The sequence below is a fragment of the Culex quinquefasciatus genome, chromosome 2, assembly GCF_015732765.1.
Source record: "Culex quinquefasciatus strain JHB chromosome 2, VPISU_Cqui_1.0_pri_paternal, whole genome shotgun sequence".
In the NCBI taxonomy this organism is placed as follows: domain Eukaryota; kingdom Metazoa; phylum Arthropoda; class Insecta; order Diptera; family Culicidae; genus Culex; species Culex quinquefasciatus.
The window spans coordinates 18630251-18652954 of record NC_051862.1 but is presented as its reverse complement, the minus strand read 5'-3'; the positions used below and the strand labels follow the sequence as shown (position 1 = coordinate 18652954).

Genomic DNA, 22704 nt, shown 5'->3' with positions numbered 1-22704 from the left:
CATAAATTTAAGATAAATATTTTAAAATATAAAAAAATTAAATTTAAAGTCATGGTTTGTAAAATGGTTACTGTGAACCTATACACAAAATTTTGCCAAGACTTCTGCAATTATGTTTTACCCCCTGTCCTTAAATTCAACCAGAGCCCAATAAAATCAGGGTGTAGCGTGATGAACGCGATAGGACTTCAACGACATTTAGAACAATAATTCATTCCCATTCACTTATTTCCTTTTTTTTAAATGATTTAGAAAAAAGTGTGAACTCAGATTTCATAAACATTTCTTTAAAAAGTTTTAAGAGAAGAAGTCCGAATTCAAGCAATTCAAACAATTTAATATTCCTTTACATTTTCATTTGCTTCTGTGACAGTTCTGTGAGTTTTTCCATCATGACTAAATAATTTATTCTTGTTTTGATAATACAGTACGGCTCGATTTTCCTAAGACCTAGGAAAATTTCACTTCTGATAATCGAATCACGAAAACATTATTTTTAGTTATCTTATTTTTGAATTTTAAAATCCAAAATGGCGGCCAATATGGCGGTGATGAATTGTTGAGAAAATTGATTTGATAGATTTTAAGGCAATCAAGCATTAAAATTTGATCAAAATTGGAGTCGCCGAATTCGAATTTAATAACATAACATTTTTTTTTATTCGTGATTCGATTATCCGAAGCCCCATACAAACTTTCTTCTAATCGAACTTTGGATAATCGAGTCTGGAATATATATGTGAGTTTCACCAAATAATAAAAAAGGGGTTTTTAAATCTTTTTTTTCTTTAGAAAATTTCAAATTCGAACATAACTCAAAAAAAATAATCTTTCGAAATTTATTTATTCTTGTTTCAGTAATTTTAATGTGAGTTTTCTCATTCTGTCAAAGAAATTTGGGCAATTCCCCGCTAACTCACACAGCAGTTTCCCCGACCATTCTTTGATTTGCGTGAAACTTTGTCCTAAGGGGTAACTTTTGTCCCTGATAACGAATTTGAGATTTATCTTTTAAAGTTGAGAGCAATTCAAAATTTTTTTTCAAAAAGTTGTATCATTGAAAATTGAAAAGCGGGAAGTTACTACTGAAAACCCCAAAAAAAAAGAAGAAATATTTCTCAAATGAACAGCTTTGTTAAATTTAACCCCCTTCCTTCTCTGCACAATATTTTCTCACTCACCCACATTTTCACGCCCACCCCATCAGCAACCAGTCCTTTCTGCATCCTTCTGCAACGACGACGTCGCGCTGACGGGCGGTCGGCGTTGGGGAGGACGAACTTGTGTTTTGATCGAGTGTGTCATCATCGAGGGGGGATGGCGCGGGGGTGGTTTTTTCCGCCACCTCAAATCCACCCACCCAACCTAGTCGACCACCGACCAGCCAGCGAGCGCGCGCGAGAGATCGATAATAACAACACAACGACGACACAAAAAAACGTGGGTTCGGCCTACTGCGCAGGTCCCGCTCGACTCGACGACTCTCTAGCTGGAATCGAAAACGCAATATTCGAGGCTGCCTTGCAGGAGTCTAGTAGGCGAAAAAGGGCTCCCAGTCAGTCTGTGAGGAGTTTCCGACGGAGTTCGTAGTCAGCAGCGCAGGTCGCAACTCGTAAGGCACTTGCTGACGGTTGGTCACGGCGCGAGTTTGGGTTGTCCAGGTCTTGTCTTGGCAAAAAGAGTCGGAACACGCCCTGTGAATGCAAAGGATGTGGCCACTGTGAGGAACCGTTTGAGATATTAAGGTGAAAGTGTGCAGCTGGTTAAGGGATAAGTTTCCGTTTTGTTACGTGGAAGAAATCCAGTGAGAAAAATCTTCCCACGCAGTTCACAGTAGTGACGACATGTTCCAGTAGTTTGGAGGATAAAAAGAAAAACAAATCTAAAGGGAAAACATGGAGCAAGCTCGAGTGCACAGCAAAAGCAAACACCGGAGTTCCCGATCCGGGTCGAGTTCGCGGCGAGTGTCTTCCAGCTCCAGGCTCGAGCTCGAGCCAGTACAGCATCAGGATGACGAATCGGCTAAAAATAGACCGTCGCCACCCGTGCCTGCCGTAAGGACCACTGTACGGCCCTCGGAAGACAACGGAGCAGATACTGGCAGCAGCAGTACCACCACCACCAATGCCAGTGCCAAAATCAATAACAATAACAACAATGACGATGACGCAATTGACAAAAACCAGAATCCACCGGATCTGGCGACGGCGGACTCGACCTCCCTGGAAACAGTCCCCGGCGGCGTCAATACCACCGAAGACAAGCTGCTCCAGAAAGGCATCCTCGGCTACATGGACCGCCAACTCAAAGTCCAGTCCCTGTCCGACCCCCAGAAATCCCCGGCCCAGCGCTCGACGCGCTCGACCCGGTCTAGCCTGGACAAGAGCCCACGCCGGAAGCGCAGCAAATCGGAGTCGCGTAGGCGTCGCGAGCGGAAAATCATCGCCGCCGGAGAGATGGAGGTCCGCCAGGCCAACGAAACGCTGATGCGGTACCTCAAGCAGTGTTCCGACTTTAACGACGCGTCCCTGTCCGGGGATTTGGAGATTCCGGAAAACCTGGAAGACCGACGAGTCCACCGGAAGACCAAGTCCCAGCGGGAGCGGAAGCACCAGCAGCAGGGCGGTGGTGGCGGCAGCGGTGGCCCAAAGCCCGCGGGTAGGTATCGCTGCTGTACCAGCAGTGTGCTATATTTAGGTTAGGTCGTTACGAGCAGAGAGAATGGTGAGCGAGCCTATTTTTAGAACGCGCACCCAATTTGGGAAGGGAATGGATGGAACGAAGCTGGGCTAGTAGCGAGATTAAGACACAAGCACGCACACACACACTAGTGCTGGGAGATCCGGTAGTGTGGGTGGGCGGTGGTGAAATGTCAGGAAGAGTTTTTCAATTATGCTGGACAGGTGTGGTGGCGGTGGGCAAGCTTGTGTTGTTTTGAAGATTGTGGGCTTTGGTGTTTGTGCTTTGTGAAGGAATTCCAGGAAAGAGTTACTGGCTAATAAATTGAATTTTAGAAACAGATGCTGGCAGTTCGGCTTTGTTATTTGATGTTAACAAATGAAACAATAAAGTACAAAAAAATTATTTAAAAAAATCGTAATTCGGAAATCCATAATTGAAAGGAGAAAACTGAACGGATTGAGGAATTCGATAGACATATTTTCAAACAGGTTGTTTAGTCCCAAATCCTTCAAACCACATTCTAAGTGCTCATAACAACTTTTGCCATACCAGGCAATATTTTGATTATTTTTTACTTAAAAGCCTAACTCAATCATCTTTTCATTGCGTCCAAGAGAGCGCAATCCGTTGGCGTGGATATATGATTTAAAAAAATGTGTTTTTGTGAAAAATCGACGAAAACTGACATTTTTTGAACCAGAGACACTCTAAAGGCGAAAAAGATCACTTGTTTGATTATTTCATCCCTGTTTTGGGCTTGTTTTTTATTCGAATCATACTGTTTTATTATAATGACCTCTCCTGCGCATTCCTTTAGTATACAAAATATAATAAACTAAGATACTAGATCAGAGATTTATACGCAGAAAGTTGCGTTGTCACCATGAATTGATTGTCCTAACAAAAACTAGTCAACCATGACTTTTTAAAATAATGAATTTGATTGAATTCAATTTAAAGTTTATGTATCTTTTGCAATTCTTTTTAAAACTTATCTAATTTTGCAAATTTTAAATTCATCAAAATGTCTATATGCATAAATATACATTTATTTTTATTTTTAGGGAAACTTTGAATCGCTAACATTGATTTTTCTCTTACCAACTAAGATTTCCGACTTCGGAAAATCTAGCAGCATCCAAACTGGTGCATTTTTCGTAAGTTCTTTTTTACACCATCATAATAAGCAAAAAATTCCGGATCTAAGTAAATAATCATTGTTGTTTATGCACGATCCCTATGTCAAAAGAAGCCATTTTGCGTCATTAGTTTTTTTCCATAAATGCTTCATACAAAACCAGCAAGGCTGGTTATACAAACTCAGCGTGTATTCACATCAATATCTTGAGGAGTGATTTTCTGATGGTTATGGACATGACTTACCAGAAAAAGTAAGACGTAAAATAAAATGTCCGATTTATGTTATTTGAATATAAATAATCGTTGAATGTTTGTTTCTTATAAGAGGTATTTTTCAACCTGAAAAAAAATTAAGCGTATTGTCGATCATAAAAAGGCACCTTTTGTACTTTTTTTTTGAGTTGATGATGGAGCAAAACTTGATACCGGAGAAATGTTTTTTTTTAATATGAATTTTGGAAAAAAGGTTTTTTTTTTCAACTGGATTTAAAAAAAAAAGTGCAGTCAAAACGATAGTGAAAATCGAAAGTGATTTCATGTATGTTTTAAAATAAATGCACCGATTTTAACAAATTTGATGAAGGAAATGCAAAAAGGCTGCTAGTTGCTGAGATACAGCCTGTTGTGTGAAAATTGAATTTTTCTCACAGTCCCCTATTAACACTGGAACACCCAACGCATGCCCAAACCTCCCAAAAAAGTTGGAACGGTAACTTCAACTCGCTGGTTCTCGGACATAACTCTACCAATCGGGACGATTCTTGTTTTCGGTGATTTGTTAAAATGTCTAGATTTTGCAGAACTCGATTTGATCAAATTAGCAACTTTGCAGAAATCAATTTGATCAAATCTGTATTAATTTCTGCGACTGCAAACATCGTTCCAACTTTTTTAAATGACTACCTCCGCTTAATTTTTGGCGAATTTTATTTTACACGCGAAAAAAAAAAGTTGGGACGATGTTTTGATCGCAAAAATGACAGTTTTAATCAAATTGAGTTCTGCAAAGCTTTAAAAACATCTAGACATCCATACAAATCAGTAAAAAAAAGAATCGCCCCGATTGGTTGAGTTATGTTCGAATTTGGTAAAAAATCACCGAAATTCGGTAATGAAGATCATTACTGTTATAATCGTATAATCGATATTCTATAAAATTTGGGAGCAATTCTCTACCAAAACCGGAAATGGATTTTATTTGTATTTTTTTATTTGACTCAAACTTTGTGGGGGCCTTCCCTATGACCAACTAAACTATTTTGTGTGATTGGTTCATCCATACAAGTCTCCATACAATTTTGGCTGCTGTCCATACAAAAATGGTAAATATTCAAACAGCTGTAACTTTTGAGTGAATTTTCTGATCAATTTGGTGTCTTCGGCAAAGTTGTAGGTATTGTTGAGGACTTTTGAGAAAAAATAGGTACACGAAATAAAAAAATGCAGATTTTTTAATCAACTTTTTTTTCACTAAAACTCAATTTCCCAAAATACGTATTTTTTGATTTTCGAGATTTTTTGATATGTTTTAGTGGACAAAAATCCGCAAGTACCTCACAGATTTTTTGATAAAGGGATCCGTTTTCAAGATATAGCCACCGAAAGTTTGATTTTAGCGAAATATTTGCAGTTTTTCAACATGAGTGATCGTTTCTAATTTTTTTTTTGAAAAGTTAAGAAAATTTGCTATAAAATGGTCTAAGAGACATTGAAGATTGGACCTCGGGTTGCTGAGATAGAGCCGCTTTAAGAAAAAGAAACACGAAAATTGATGTTTTCTTAATCTCACCAAAATAACCCACCATTTTCTAATAACGATATCTCAGCAACTAATGGTCCGATTATCAATGTTAATACATGAAACATTTCTGAAATTCCGATCCTTTCGAAAAAAATATTTTCAAATTTTTTTAATCAAGACTAACATTTTAAATGGGCGTAATATTCAATGTTTGGCCCCCAAAATCACTATTTTTTCAAAAATTCATAACTCGGCGGCAGATTTTTTGACCATGTTTCTCTATGGCTCAAAAGTTGTGGATTTTTGTCCCCTAAAACATATCAAAAAATCTCGAAAATAAAAAAATACGTATTTTGGGAAATTGAGTTTTAGTGAAAAAAAGTTGATTAAAAATTCTGCAATTTTTTTTTCCTTGTACCTATTTTTTCTCAAAAGTCCTCAACAATACCTACAATTTTACCGTAGATCAGAAAATTCACTCAATATTTACAACTGTTTGAATATTTACAAGTCCTTGTAGATAAAAAGGAAGACACTAGTGTTTGGTACCAGCAATGGTGGCCGACAGCTATAAAGTCAACTTCGTTTTTTCGTTTTGAATATTTACATACCATTTTTGTATGGACAGCAGCCAAAATTGTATGGAGACTTGTATGGATGAACCAATCACACAAAATATTTATTTGGTCATAGGGAAGGCCCCCACAAAGTTTGAACCAAATAAAAAAATACAACAAATAAAAATGGTCGAAATCGGCTGATTTCGTAGAGAGTTGCTCTTGGTTTATTTTGACAGATGGTTTACCCATGAAAACTTCTACCGAATTTGGTTAAAAATGTATGTATGTATGTTATTTTTGATTGCAAATTTTATTTTGCATCTGAATATTTTTTTTGCGAAAGGGACGAGACTTAAGGAGACTATTGTATAAATTTTTGTTCCAACTGAAGTTTTTCTCATCATTGATCGATTTTTCTGTAACAGGGAGATCGCAGTAAGCTATGGTCGCGTCCGGTTTGTTTGATTATTCGCTCTGCGTTTTTTTTTTTCGTCTTCTGAGGATTTCCGTCAAATTCTTATCGGCTAATTCTAGACGAACTTGTGAGTGGCAGTGGACAAGGTGGAAATGGTGGAGATATACGGGATTCGCGTTGCGTTGCTGCATGTCCGGGAAGACGTCGCTGATCTGGGATAGGGCCTCAATCGCGCAGATGACGAGAAAATCTTGGCTGATTTGATGCGGCCGGTTTGGCGGCTCCTAAGAACTTAGGAGCTGCAGGTTGGGACACAATCTGGCTTTGTCTTTTGAAGATTTTAAGATTTGCTGATTCTTGGTGAGAGCTTTCCATCATTATTTGCTAAATGATTATATTCCCTTATATTATTATACTATAAATTCAATAGCCCTCCTACCCCTTCCTCACTTTCCCCTTCCTTAATCCCATTTAGCCCAATTCCACTTCCTCCCTAAAAATATAATTATCTGCCAAATTTACACTAACACACCACACCTAACTGATCCGGAGCGTTTGGTACGGTATGTCCACGCATCCTTCCTCCCCTGTAGATTCTGTGGAATGTGATCCGTTCACAGAATTCTCTCTGCGGTAAACACAACGCAGTAGGGCTGGCCGCTTTAATTTTTGTATTACATTTTCGGGTGATCTCGGATGTATTGCAATTATTAATATTGACAAGAAAAGTGCTTGGGGCGTAATCTAATCACAAGACTTTCCAGCATGCTTTCATCGGACTGGCTGCGTTTGTGTTAGATTAGATTAGATTAGATAGATCATTGATCGATTTTTCTGTAACATGGTTTAAGCACTGTTAACTTTTGTCCTGCAACATACAACACTCATATATCGTCATCAGTGGTGACATTAAGCCTGGGGGTTACATTGGGTCATACAAAAATACCCAAACCCAATGCCACCCCTGATGATGGTATTTAACAAGTAAAAAAATCTTAAAATTGTCGAGAGGTTAACTTTTTACTACAGCCGTGGGTTGTGGCATCCACACAAAAAAATTCTATGGCCTTTTTAGTGCGGAATATGTAGTTTAACACATCTCACGCAAATCATGATTTTATCCATTTATTCTTAAGTGAAATCGTCTATGCATTTTAAGGGTATTTTAAAATTTATGTATGTCTGTAGATTCCTTCAATGAGTCAAAAACTTTAATCCACCGATGCAGTATTTTTTAATGAGTCCCCTAAAAAAATTGTGAATAGATTTGATTTTTTTGATAGGGAATAATTTTGTGAAATTTTCGATTACAAATCCTAAGTTCATTTAATTTCTTGAATTTGTTTTTTCTTTCCTGTTGTGACCAAATCCTAAAGCATTGACAACAAAACCATGTTCACAATAACAACTCCAATCCCACAGCAATCCGTGTCCATCTAAATTACAATATCGTTGTTCGTTCCATTACGCATAATTGATGTCCTAACGCGTGGGTGGTTGTTAGCGGGTGCGGATCAATATGGATGAATAGGGGGTGGGAAATTTTCGGTACAAGCTATTTATAGCGCTTAGCTATAATTACCGACCGACTTTTCTCAATAGCACACGTTTTGACTTGCTGTAATTGAAGTCGTCATCGAGAACAGTGAGATGGCGTCCCGACGCCGTCTCCCAGGTCAAAGACAGTAACAGTGTCTGTGGAAACGGCGTGGGAAAATAACGGAAGGAAATCCTCACATTATTGCGGGTTGCGGTGCCATCATCATCCCTTCTCTGCGCGGAATGGGCAATGACGTCATTCCGCAGGCAAAGCTTCGAGGGTTTTATCAATATGAGTATCTGTGTGAGGGGGGAAGGCTTAAAGGGAGGCCACTGTTCTTTGATTCTTGATGGGGTTTGTGGAGCTTTCTTTTCGTCTTTTTCTCTACTACTTGAGATCGAGGGTAGCTCGGAAATGTGTTGTGGCTTCAAGGATTCGTGTGAACTTGAATGTGGATGTTCTTTTTATAGAAACTCGCTTCAGGGGAAGGAAATATTTTATTTTTGAAAAAAAAGTTTCAACATCACATTTTTCCTTCGCCAACCAAACGATCCACAGTAAAGAACCGTGTGATACATGTTATTTCTCCACCAAAATTGCCCAATTTCAGCTCAAGAAGAACTCGAAGTAGAATTCGTTGAAATTTTCTTCCCACGAATCGACCTTTTTCGTGATGCTAATGTATAATGTACACATTATTTTTAGCCCACCTGCAATCGTGTTAGCCTTTCGAGAGCAGCATAATTTTTCCATCGACACCTACGCCACGCGACGACGCCAAATTTCGATAAAGTTGGTTGTTTTTCTCAGCAAATGAAGCCAACGCGCGGAAAATGTTAAATGGAAATCACGGAGGTGGCTTTTTCTCGTTCGAACCATTTGTTCAACCTTTCAAAAACCGAGAAATTAATCAACGTAAAAGCAAACAATCCTAAATCGTTCAGCTTTCGGAGGGATTTGCCAGCAGGGCTAATCTATAAATAATGGCAATCGAAAGTCTATTGATTTGGCTTGAGTCCACAATCTTCGTCGTCGTTTTCGGACGAAAATGAATTCTTGCCAGCAGTGTTGAATGGTTTTTTCGCGGAGGAGAAAAGCTGTGGAAAATGTCAAAAGTCAAGAGTGGCTGCCCAGCACACGGAGATAGAAGCAGTAGATAGTACTGAAGAAAAATAGGTTGAACTTTGACCGTTGCAGTAGACAGCATTTACTGATAGGGGAATCTGGAATGTTATCTTTAATATCCGATTAGGTTTGGTTTTGACACTGGTAAAAAATAGTAGCAATTATCAAATATTTAAAGGAGTTTTCAACGGAACTAACAATTTCTTCCACCACAATCTCTACCCTAAAAACCAGGTGACGATAGCGGGGCGTACCATGGCGAGATCTACAATCCATTCACGCCGGTGGTGTCCCCCACGACGGAAGCGGCCCCGACGCGGATCGACAAGATGTACATTCAGACGGCCAGCGGGTACCGGCCGGTCGACAATAGTTACCAGTACTCCCACCATCGGCACCATCACCACCATCTGCATCCGCACAGTCATATGCACCAGCTGCAGCTGCACCGGTCGCGCAGCGGTGATCCCGAAAGCAATAAGTGAGTATTAGAGGACTTTTGTTATTATGTGTGATTTTATTTATTTGTTTACTTGGCCACAAATTAAAAATTATGGGAATCCTAGCAGTAAACTGTTAATTAGTCTTTCTATCATAAAAATAACTCAAGATTTGTAAAAAAATAATAGTGGTTACCTAGAGCGTCCAATCTTCCGTCCCGGTCCCTGGAATCCTCGAAATTCAAGCGGAACTATCTTAATTTTTGGAACCAAAGTTTTGATTTGTTTTTGGAAAAAAAGATAAAGTTTAAGGGGTTACATACATGTAGAAAATCACAATATTTCATATTACAGAAAATGTATAAAATCCACTAAAAAGATGATTTTCAATCACTCCTGAAAGATTCATGAAGATATTCCATGATTAAACTTAGTTAGAGACGATTTTAAGCTCAATATTTTGCCGTGCGCAAAGCGGACTGTCAAACTTTCTGAGTGTTTTTCTCGAAACACCGAGTTGATTTAGGGGAGAGTGGGGAGACTTGATCCCCGGGGACACTTGTTCCCAAGCCTGTATCTCGTCAGCATGTGGGTAAAATCAATCAATCAGCTTTGTTCTAGAAAATTGTGCGAAATTGACTAAAACTCATTGTAGAAAACAAAGAAAAGAATTAAAAAATGTTTCGATTGAGTTACACACATTTTTCTAAAAAGTGCTGCAAAAAATTTCCAAGAGATCTTTTTTCTTTGTTTTGACAAGCATAGAAAGCACTCAAAAATTGTTCAAAAAAATATTTTTTATACATGAATTGTTTGGTAAACATATCAACTCCTAGACCCTTATGCATTTGACTTTAAATTTATCGTCATACTATTTTTACAATCAATTGTTTAAAAAAGTGCGTTTAGGGAGACTTGATCCCTGCATTTATACATTCACTGGAATCAGCCTCAAGATTAAATAATTGGGCTGGGTTTTCGTACATAGTTTCCTTAAGTATAGTTGTACATAACTTACTGCAGTTTGAACCATTTTTCAAAAGTTTTGTAAACAAAAATTACCAGCTTTTGTAAACATGCTCAATTTTGGTCTAAAAAAGAAAATTTTAAGTTTTTAAATATTTTGCATGCTAAACTTGTTGTATTTTGAATACAAACGTACAGGTTTTATGTTAAATTGCTGTAACTTATAAAAAATTAAAAGTTTGGATAAATAAAAAACATTTTGCTTAAGATTTCTTCAAAACGTTGAAAGGGGGATCAAATTACCCCCAACATTTTGAAAATGCCGGTTTAAAATATTTGTTTAAAACGCTTGGCATGATTCGAAGAGTTTATTTGATGAAATACCCTTATCAGCCAAACATAGTTGAATGTTTAAGCTTTCAATTCACGCAAAAAGATCATAGTTTTGTGAGAAATTGACAGAGTTATGTGCGATACAAAAAAAGGGGATCAAGTCTCCCCATTCTCCCCTACGGGTGCCACAATATCTCGAGATGGGATTGACCAAATTGGCTGAAATTCGGTGTGAAGACTCCCTTGACATATCCCGTGTGCATGATGAAGCCCGATTTTTAAATTTTGCTTTAAAAAAAAATACAAAAATCAAAAACTGACGATTTTTTATATGAAAAACATAAAAATATTTTTATCATTTTTTAAAATGTTTTTTGAAAATCGGCCTTCGTCATGCACACAGGACTGGTTTAACGAGTCTTCACCGAAATTTTGAGCATTGGTCAAGGCAGTGTTGAGATATCGTGGCACCCGTTTTTTGAAACTGCTAACTTCAAATAGCTATATCTCGGCAATGATACAACCAAATGTCTTCAAATTTGTTTTGATAATAGATGAAACTGTATATTTTAATACCCTGAAAACAGATTTTAAATAAAATTAAGTGTGTGATCACACCAACCTCTGACTTATTGTCGATTTACATGTATGTAACCCCTTAAACAAAAACTTAATTTGATTTAATTCATTTTAATTCAATGCTCTTTTTTAACTAACCGTCTCTTCTTAAAACTTTTTCTCAAGATCTATTTCAAATACTCTTTACACATAAACTCCCGAGCTTGAGAAAAAGGGGGAATTTGTATGGAAATCTTCCCCATTTTTCTCGGGCTTGGGAGTTGAGGTTTTAAAGTCGGAAGCATTGAAAACTGAGATAACTGTTGCTTATTTGTTGGGCAATTATTTTCTGAGCATGAAATAAACTATTACAATTTTAATGAACTTTTTATAGAATAATTGGTGATGTATCGTTTGGAAACTAAGGTAACACCATTTTTTGGCTAAATATTTATCTGAACAATATCCAATAAATTTCATATTTTCTGGGGTTACCCGAGCAATCTGTTAAAAAAAATCACGTTTTTTTAGCCAACAGCAAAGTAACTCATTGTAAGCAGCTCCCAAAAACTTTTAATTTACATTTTGCTGCAAACTAGCTATTTATCGCAAATTGCAAGTTTGTTCTGATTAATTCAACTTATACAGTGATCACCAAACTGTTATCCGTGACAAAGATTTGTGTTAGTTTTAATTTAATCAAAACATTTTCTTTAAATTTTTGAGAAATTAACAAATTTTTCGAATAAACTGCGAACTTAAGAAAAAACAGCAAATTATTTTGCTTAAAAACCATAATATATATTTGATTTAAAACTTTAGGTCATGAAAATATGCAATTAATTTTACAAACGATGGATTATATTTATTATTCTAACAAAGTTGTTTAAAATTTTGCTAAATCAAATTTATTTAATTTGATAAAATCGTTCAAAAAAGTCAAGATTTTAAAACTTAGAAAACTTAAAAACGAAAATTTAGCTAAATAAAATTATTTGAATCAAATGAACGGATGTATGACAAAAGGACGAAAGACATAAGGTCGAATAAACAAAAGGTTGAATACCAAAAGGTCGAAATGACAAATCTGGAGTTTTTCCAAAAGGTCCAATAAACCAAATTTCAAATTTTTGATTTTTGGTTGATTTTTGGGTGTTTTTGAAACCGCCTTGAGTCAGGGGTATTAAAAACACCCAATAAGCAAAAACTGAAAATTCGGTTTACTGGACCTTTTCAAAAATACACTCCAGAAATGGTCGAATGAACAAAAGGCAGAAAGGACAAAAGGTCGAGTTAAAAAAAAAACATTTTGCAAAACAAATCTTATGATTTGAGCCTAAATACACAAATATTAATAAGCAGCTAGGGAATGTTGATTTGAACATTTTTCTTTAATTTCACTTGTATGTTCTTAAAAAATAGAGGTCTTTTGAAAAGGAAGACTTTAGAAATATTTTAGAAGCCGAACTTTTTTTTGAAGAACTGCTCATCTCTGAGATCATGAATAGGTTATTTTTTAAAATACAATAAAAACTTAAAACATATTTTAAAAGTCGAACAGTTTTTTGGAAGAACTGCTCATGTTTGAAAGTATGGAAAAAAACTGACAATCAAGAAAGTTTTTTTTTTGAAAAAAAAATAAACTTCCAAAATATTTTAGAAGTCGAACTTTTTTTCAAGGAACTGCGCATGTTTGAAAGAATGTAAAAACTCAAAAAATATTGCGACAAGCAAGAAAAAGTTTGTTTTTCAATTAAAATATAAACATAAACAAAAAATTAGAATTCGCATTTTTTTTTTGAAGAACAGTTCATGTTTGAAGGAATAGAAAAACTCACAAAAAACACTAAAGCACTGCTCATGTTTAAAAAATGTTTAAAAATTAACTCACAAAACAAAATCAGACTTGTTCGTAAGAAAATATATTTTCAAACAAATTTTATAAGTTTATAATTATAATTATTTGTTTCATTTTTTCACATTCGACCTTTTGTCCATTCGACCTTTTGACCTTTTTCGACCTTTTGTCCATTCGCTTTATGTCTTTCGATCTTTTGGCATTCATGCATTCAATCATACGTCTTTCGACCTTTTGTCGCACATCCGATTTTGGAAAAGGTTCCACCCTGCAAATGGGATTTAATCCGTAAAAAAACATATTGTCGTCTTGTCCCATTTTCCCCTATTACAAATTACAAACAAAATCGATTATAATTACCAACGGAATTTGTTCTATAAAAAGTTGGAGTTTTGATTTGTTTCATGCGATTTTGTAATTTTTGTCAGAAATTCAGTTTTAATTGGATTTTAATATGCCATTTCAAATATGTATTTATGTTTATGTCTTTTGCCTTCCTCACTGAGGTAAGGCTATAATCCTGCTCTTAAAATGAACTTTGTATAAAAACGTCGTAGATCCACCTTCATGTATACATAACGACTCAGAATCGAAAACTGAACAAATGTCTGTGTGTATGTGTGTGTGTATGTATGTATGTGACCAACAAACTAGCTCGTGTTTCTCGGCACTGGCTGAACCAATTTGACCCGAACCTGTTGCATTCGACTTGGTTTAGGGTCCCATAGATCGAGTTTTATACATATTGAAGTTTCGATAAGTAGTTCAAAAGTTATGTATAGAAATGTGTTTTCACATATATCCGGATCTCACTTAAATGTATATAGACTATGTCCGGGTCCATCATCCGACCCATCGTTGGTTAGGCAATAGAAAGGCCTTTCCAAAGAGTCCAAAACATTGAAGATCTGGCAACCCTGTCTCGAGATATGGCCACTTAAGTGATGTTGATGTACTTTTTGGAAGCCGGATCTCATTTAAATGTATGTAAACTAAGTCCGGGTCCATCGTCCGACCCATTGTTGGTTAGGTTATCAAAAGACCTTTCCAACAAGTTCACAACATTGAAGATCTGGCAACCCTGTCTCGAGTTATGACCACTTAAGTGATATTGATGTACTTTTTTGAAGCCGGATCTCACTTAACTGTAAGTAAACTATGTCCGGATCCATCATCCGACCCAACGTTGGTTAGGCAATAGAAAGGCCTTTCCAAAGAGTCCAAAACATTTAAGATCTGGCAACCCAGTCTCGAGTTATGGCCACTTAAGTGATATTTATGTACTTTTTGGATGCCGGATCTCACTTAAAAGTATGTTAACTATGGCCAGATCCACCATCTGACCCATCGTTGGTTAGGCAACTGAAAGGCCTTTCCAAAGAGTTCAAAACATTGAAGATATGGCAACCCTGTCTCGAGTTATGACCACTTAAGTGATATTTATGTACTTTTTGGATGCCGGATCTCACTTAAATGTATGTAAACTATGTCCGGATCCATCATCCGAGCCATCGTTGTTTAGGTTATTAAAAGACCTTTCCAAAGAGTCCAAAACATTGAAGATCTGGCAACCCTTTCTCGAGGTATGGCCACTTAAGTGATATTTAAGTACTTTTTTTTATTCCGGATCTAAAAAATAGATTAATTTTTTGTACAGTTCCATCATATCAGCCATTGTTGGCAATAAGTGAGGGAAGCTCCAACCACATAGGTGGATTAAGTTAGTTTTTATTTAAGGCATTTGATTTTTTGCATTTATTTATATTGTCAAGAAAAGTGCTTGGGCGTAATCTAACCCTTAAAAATGCATGCCTTCATCGAACTGGCTGCGTTTGTGGTAGATTAGATTTGATTTGATTAGATTATATTATCTCCTTTTATTTATTTCAAAGGGAGGAATAAAAAAATTCTATTACAGCGATTCCACTTCAATCCTGCAGAGTTCAAATTAACCCTCTACAACCTAACCCCGCCTTTAGACGTGCTTCGATGTGAAAAATCGCAAAAAATCCATTTTTCAGCCAATTTTTATGTGACTTTGTCAATGTTTTTAAAAAAACTATGCATTTTTTAACAATTTAAATGATAATGGGGCCATTCTATAGCAGAAAATGTGAAAATCATGTAAAAAAATTAAAAAGTGACTGTAAAAACATGAAAAATTTAGATAGGTGAAATGTAATGATAGGAGGTGTTAGAATAGGCCAAATACTACCAAAAAAATAACTAAACATGATAAATGAAAATTAAAATACTAAAAATAAAACAAGAAAAACATAAAACAAGAGAAGTTTTTAGTAGAACAAAAGTTGCTCAAAATGACCCCCTAAACACGGGAAAAATAAAAATTTTCGAAAAAAAAATTGGGCAGTAGAGGGTTAAAAGTGCTTCAATTTGGCTCAAATTCAGCATGTAAGTACCATGGCCTAAATAATTAGACTTGTATTCCAAAATAGGAAAGCCCGAAAAATTGCATTTGTCGAATATTTTCGCGATTTAACCACGTTTCAAAATAAAGGTGTTTAGTTGGGCTTTTAATGAAAAATGCTAATTGATTTTCAAGACATAGCTGATTACACTTATAGACCAATTGGAAACATTATTTGTTTATCAGAAGGGTTTGGGACCAAAAAGCTCACAGTTGAAAGTATTTGTCTATGCATTTTCAGAGTGTTCATCCATTTCCAAAAATGGTGAAAATACATTATCAGGATTCTAAGTTATGATTTTCTGAAATAAATATTTTTTTAATCGAACTTAAAGTACCATGCTTCTCCATCAAAATGAGTTCCTAGTTCATTTTGGTGGAGACCCATGTAACAAAAACATTCTGAAAAATCATAGAAAAACATTTCCAGCTGTGAGCTCTTTGGTCCCAACAAGATTTGATAAATCAATAAAGTTTTTATTTAATGAATTTTGATGTAATACGTGTGTTCACTTATCCAAAAACGTCTTGATTTGATCCGATTGATCTTGATTTTTTTTATTAAAAAACCCAACCAATATTTTTTCTTTTGCAACGCGGCGATCTGAAATTGGTTCAGCCATGATTTTTAGAAAAATGTGTTTTTTGGCGAAAATGTTAAAAAACGTCATTTTTTGACCACCCTATTTTGGATAGGACCAACCTAAACGACATTAACGACATGCTAAAATTGAGCCAAATCGGAGTGCTTTTGATCTGGATCCTACTGGTTTGACGTGGAATCGCTGAATAATTTCAATCTTTGTTTTGGCGAAAAAGTATTTGTTATATTTGATTTTTATTTTGTTCAAGTCTGATGTTACCAGTTTGAAATAGAAAATATCCGTCGTGGGAGTAAATCTTTTTGCGAAAATAACACTTTGACATTCTCCCTCTCTCTGCCTTCCAGCTTCCCAATCAGCACCGCGGTGCACCTGTCCTGTGCGGTCCAGCGGGCCTGGCTGCACGTGTCCAGCATCTGCCACGGGCTGCTCGGCGGGCTCGCGCTCGCCCATCTGCTGCTGATCTGCACCACCAAACCGTACGACTGGGTTGAGGCGTCGATCCGCCACTACTCGGCCTTCGCGGAGGTTTACGCCAACACGTTCTACTGCTTGGCCATCGTCTGTATGGTTTCGATATTCGATAGGTGAGTTGACGCCGACGACGACCTGGACGCGTGCCAATTTGGTTCTGAGTCTGCTTCCGGGGGAACGGAAAAACGAACGAAAAATAATCGATAACTAAAGTCAAGTTGTGTAACTTGGGTGGCATAATTGGATTGCAGGTCACATTAGTTAGCTTAAGGGGGAGTGGTCAAAACAAGCTGAACTTTATGCTCGGAAAAGGTCTTTGTTAAATCGAGAAAGATTGTTTAAACAGGTCGGTCGAAAATAAAAACATCAATACAGTCCAAAGCAGTCCAAATTGCGTCGATTGAAAAAATAGCTGTAATGGCTAATTAAATTTAAAAAATAATGTTTAAAACTTAACTTGTTCATCTTCTTTTTCTACCCTGCTCCAGAATGGACATATCACACTTCAGCCTATCCGGTGCGGCGGAAAGCAACATCTCCTTCCGGTCGGTGGTAATTATCATGATCTACGCAGCGACGATTATCCTGAGCCTGTCGGCGGGCTCGATGGACGAGCGGCTGTACCTGTCGGCGGCGGTGAACGTGACCGTGTGGGAGGAGGAATTGGTGAGTCGGAGGGGTGCAGCAACAGGAAACAGCAATGTAGAAAGGGTGGAAAACTTTTGCTACTTGGAAAGTTTTGCCTGTAAAAGTGGGATGAAGCACTGTCGTTGCACGGAGAAAAAAGAGTTCCCAAAATCGTGAACAAGCGTACCATGGAATTGGAACACTTTGTTCGTGGTTCCCAATTTCATGAACGCTTGTTCACGATTTTGGGAACTCTTTTTTCTCCGTGTGCGCGATGGTGGTGGGGAGGGAGCAAAAAGAGGGAGCATGACGAGTGAAATTGCAAGATCTTGTGAAAGTGAGTTGAATTCGTAGTCTTGTCTATTTTTTTTGGTATAAGGTTCAGTTTTGTGACTGAAAAGTAATCGAGATGATGATACTAAAGCGTTTGGAAATGTTTCTCAAACATATTTTTTCAATAAATTTTTAATGTTTTAAATTTGAAAAGATGTTCGAATATTTTATCTAAAAAAAAAAGAACTTCGACGACTTTGTTCGAACGCGAATCACTTGAACACGGAACGTCGGATCGAGGCGCTTTTTGTTGCGTTAGGTTTGTGTAAGCCCAAGAAAGGTTTATATGTTAAAAAAAATGTCACTTTGGCCACTCTGGGACCGATTCCGGAACATCTGCAGATTGTATGGGAAAATTTACGAAAACTCAAATTTCGATCTCAGGAGGCTGAATAAGCAAACAAGCTATACATCGAGAAACAAAACTAGTCAAGACGAAGTTTGTCGGGTAAGGCTTGTACTCTTATAAAAATGCTGCTCATTATAAAATTCTTAATCTTAAAACGAGTCCATTTTTCAATTCGAACTTTATTTGATAAAGTAAATCATGATTCTTCAAGAGCATTTTAAATCATGTTTAGCAACTTTTTTTTTCTAAATAAGCTCTTAATCTTTCAAATCATTACATTTTTTAAAAAAAATATTGCTTGATGTTATTTGAGCACTTCAATGCAGCAGCTGGAACAAGTCAATCTCGTTTTTTTTCTTAAAAATACTTAAAATTGATTCTAACTTACCTCATGAAAAGTGTTGTTGCTCGATTGGAAACCCGACAGTAACATCTTTTATCTTCATATAGGCTCTACGTGTATATATACAGCCATTCCACGTCAAACAGGAAGTCTCAAAATTAAAAGTGCTCCGATTTGGCTCAAATTTGGAGTGGGGGTTCTTTGGCCCAAATAATTAGACCCGTATTTTTTTGTTTGGCGATTAGGGTGGTCCAATCCGAAATAGGGTGGTCGAAAAAATTGCGTTTTTCGTCGATTTTCGCAAAAACCACATTTTTCAAAAAATCATATCTCCGGAACGGCTGAACCAATATTGGAGCGCCACAATTCAAAAGAAAGGTTATTAGTTGGGCTTTTAAGGAAAAATATGTTGAGATCCAAAAAAACTAGCTGAATATTTGAAAAGGTCCTATGAAAATTTCATTTGCCGATTTCAAGGTCTCGGGACCAAAGAGCCCATGTCTGAAATTATTTTTCCCTGATTCCTTGTAATATTTTACATAACATATCAAAAAATTGCGAATATCCATTAACACTTTTCGGAGATATGATTTTTTAAACATAAAAAATGGAAAAATGACGAAAACGGGTAAAAATTAACTTTTTTTCACTAAAACTGCGATAACTTGAAAATTTCAGCGATGATTTTGATTTTGAGACTTCCTGTTTGACGTGGAATGGCTGTATAGAGTCTATATTCTGTACCAGTATAATTGAAAACACAAAATGCGCGCTTTTTAATTTTCGTTTTTTTAATGTTTTAGGGTACTTAAAACATGTTTTGTGTCATATGGCGTGATGGTGCAAAATCTGGGTTAGGAAATATAATTAGATATGAAATGTATTTTTTGAAAAATATCGAAAATCTGGATTAATAATAACTAAAGTTCATATTTTAAAGCAAAATCAAGTATAGTTTTGTACCTTTCTTAAATTTTTTATTATTGATATTTTTTTCATTGTTTGCATTTTAAAAATTCTCTATAAAAGAAAAGCACCCCGACTTTTTAAAGCTTAGAGAATTTCCTATTATTTTCTCTCTGGAATTTAGAAAATCGGGCAATTAGGTTCTGAGATAAAGCATCACAAAGAATTTCGAACCGATGAACACGTTTTTTTTAAATTTCACCTAATTGGCCTGCAATTTTCAACTGACGAGATTTCGGAAGCTATTGGTCCGACTTTCAATTTTAAAATTCAAAAGTCAATGTCACGGGATGTCTTTTTTAGTCCTCTTAAAATAAAAAAATAATAAAATGAAAAATAAGTATGTTGGAATTCAACTTTTAGTTATTAAATGATAAATAAAAAATGGGTTTTTTTCGTGTACTTATTTTTTTCTGAAAAAAACCTTTAGGTTTGCTGAAGACACGAAATAGATCAGAAAATCCAACAGAATTTCATACATTTACAAACCCATTTTGTATGACCACGACGACGACCATGACACCACGACGGCGACAACGTGTCAGAGCATATACTCAAGTATTGGCTCAGAAACATTCTTTAAAGTAATAACATTATAATTATTGATATTTTTGGAAGAATTTCAACTATTCTGAATAACGTTAAAATTATGATTATGTGTTAATAATGCAATCGATGCCTCTCCACGTGGTCGCCGTCTGATATGTGGCGTCGTGGTTTACACAAAGCCGTCATAGCATACCTACTAAGGAAATGCGATGCTTTTGAAGGGTGAATTGTTGATTTTGGAGATACCGGACGTCGATCCAATGCGCACCTCGGGGACATTATTGACAACCCCAAATCCTTCTGAAATTAGTTCATTGGACCATCCCCTACACACCTGTCTTTATTCCGAGTGAATCTAGTTGTTCTCTGACCTGTAGGATCGATTGAACGAAAAACACAAAAATCCCATAGTAATTTCCATGTAACTCGCTGGGGACAGGCCAATTCTCAACCAAATGGGTTGATATTTGGCATGAGAGTCCCTATGGGTATCCTCTACAAGGGGAATCTCGGTTTGCCGTGTTCTGAGAATTTTTTGTTTTGGTTGAAACACCTTATTGTTTATACAAGTTTCAATACAAATTTGGGTTCTGTGGAACTGTTTGCTTTATTCATAATTTATTACTGTTATTACTTTAAATGTTATTTTCGATACAAGTTTATAATTTGTGATAATTGAAAATAAATAACGATGAGTTTTTTTTTTGCAGGAAACCAACAAAGTTCTCAGTATCTGGAACACGCTGTCGATAGCGCGCAGCGTCGGTGCCATCTTCGGCTGGGTGGTCATCGGAATGTCCCCGGAACAGGACCAGCTGTACGAGCATCTGCTCGAGATGGAGAAATACCAGCTGCAGTAGACAGCAGCAACTCGAAGATAATAAGCTAAACCCTTTTTTCTTATGTTGTTGTTGAGCTGTTAAGTTGTAAGACTTTATACGGACGTGAAGGACAGCAAAAATCACCGGAGATGGCACCTTTTGTGTAAATACAGCTAGAAACGTGTCGTATGCTGGTGAGTGCGGGCGAGCGATTCCAAAGTACTTGGCGTAATTTGCCACGTGCATTGGAGTAGTTCACATACTGAAATGAATAAAATAAATTAATAAATCAGTAGCTACAATAGCAGCGCGGTACCAATGCTATCCACAACTGTAACAATAATTCAGCAAATAAACAAAAGGAGAACTAAAGGACTACAATAGGATACAAACAGACACACACGCGTACACAATAATGGCAAAAAAAAACAATCGAAGTAAAGATATAAAAAAACTGTTATCACTTATCCAGTTCATGGGAAACCAATACGAACCAGCTTGAATTAATCCAATCGTCGTGACATGAAATGTTCAATATGAATTACCTAATTTTAGAAGATAATCCGAAGGTTTAAAATCTCCTGTAGTAGAACAATACCAAGTTGATAAATTGTTTATCTCATTTACTCCAAGTTTCGTAAAAAAAATCATGACAAACAATCACTAGTGGAATTTCGTGGATCTCGTTTTATCCTGACATACAATTATCAAATAACTGTACGCTGGCCAGCAAAACAAGAAAAAACTGTACATATAAACACAGGAAAGGGTCGTGACTGTAGCTTAAAACAATTGAAAACTGTGTAGTAGAGTAAAGAATCACGTTGTAGTGGAGCAATGTCGTTTTGTGAAAAAGAAAGCAAGCAAAGGACTGAACAAAAAAAAACTAGAAGAAATAAACCTAAAGAATCAATAAAGTTGTTGTAAGCAAAGATGAACTAAGATAAAACAATGAGATAATCAAATGATAGTGAACGAGAGGAGAGAAATCAAGAGATGGAATTAAATGCTGTGATTGCATTCAGATTGTTTCACCAAACCGACAAATCACGAGTAGAAAATCGCTGTCCTCCCACACTTACACACACATCAATAGAGAGCAAAGCACACGTATCCCAAATGAAAGCTAGTATATTTGTAGTACCAACACACAAACACAACACACACAGAGAGTAATAGCTATAATAAAACATTATTTAGAAAAATCACAGAAACCAGAACAAAATCTAACTATCGAACCCTTCCGTGGAAGGCGAAAACACGTGAGTGAAGTTGATATCTCTATTTATATGCCAGTCTAGGTCTCTTAATTCGAAATAACAAATCAAGAATGATGGATAAATTAAGCAGAAAAAAAATACTTGTTGCAAAGAAACAGAGGCAAAGCATAATGTAATTATTATATAATCTTTTTTGTTGATACATATTACGTTAGATACATACATCAATAAATGGCTAAGAGCATTGCACTGATGTTGTTTTATTGTGCTGTGTTTCTGAACGTATTTAAAGAATATAACTAATACCTGAAATCACGTCGTATTCTATCATATTGTGGCGATCTCTTCCATGGTTTCTTATGAAACGATTCTACCACTTGTGTTGCGGCCTTTGGAAAAGTTGTTCTACATAAAATTTCACTCAAAAATCACACTCACTCACATAGTTGACAATATTTCACAATTAACACCACCGTTAGACAAAATTGCAAACAAATAAAATTCCAAATTTTACAAACATGAACATTCAACTGCGATTTTGTTTCAAATTCGCACGGATTGTTTGTTTGGCTAAAGAATCAAAAACGGAGAAGGCCCGATGATATTTTGCAAATTTATGTTTTTTCTTGTCATT

At 36.3% G+C, this 22704-nt stretch overlaps 1 protein-coding gene across 1 annotated transcript; it reads left to right on the top strand.

The window, feature by feature from the left end:
- Positions 1–1490: 1490 nt before the first annotated feature.
- Positions 1491–22319, top strand: LOC6053121. Its single transcript, XM_038256225.1, has 5 exons — positions 1491–2658; positions 9438–9684; positions 16736–16975; positions 17351–17528; positions 20740–22319. The coding sequence occupies exons 1-5, from the start codon at positions 1896–1898 to the stop codon at positions 20887–20889; spliced, it is 1578 nt and encodes a 525-aa protein (XP_038112153.1). The 5' UTR covers positions 1491–1895; the 3' UTR covers positions 20890–22319.
- Positions 22320–22704: the final 385 nt, after the last annotated feature.

Coding starts and splice junctions, on each gene's coding strand:
- LOC6053121 (XM_038256225.1), top strand. CDS start 1,896: ATGGAGCAAGCTCGAGTGCACAGCAAAAGCAAACACCGGAGTTCCCGA. Junction 2,659..9,437: donor CGGTGGCCCAAAGCCCGCGG/GTAGGTATCGCT, acceptor CCTAAAAACCAG/GTGACGATAGCGGGGCGTAC. Junction 9,685..16,735: donor GGTGATCCCGAAAGCAATAA/GTGAGTATTAGA, acceptor TCTGCCTTCCAG/CTTCCCAATCAGCACCGCGG.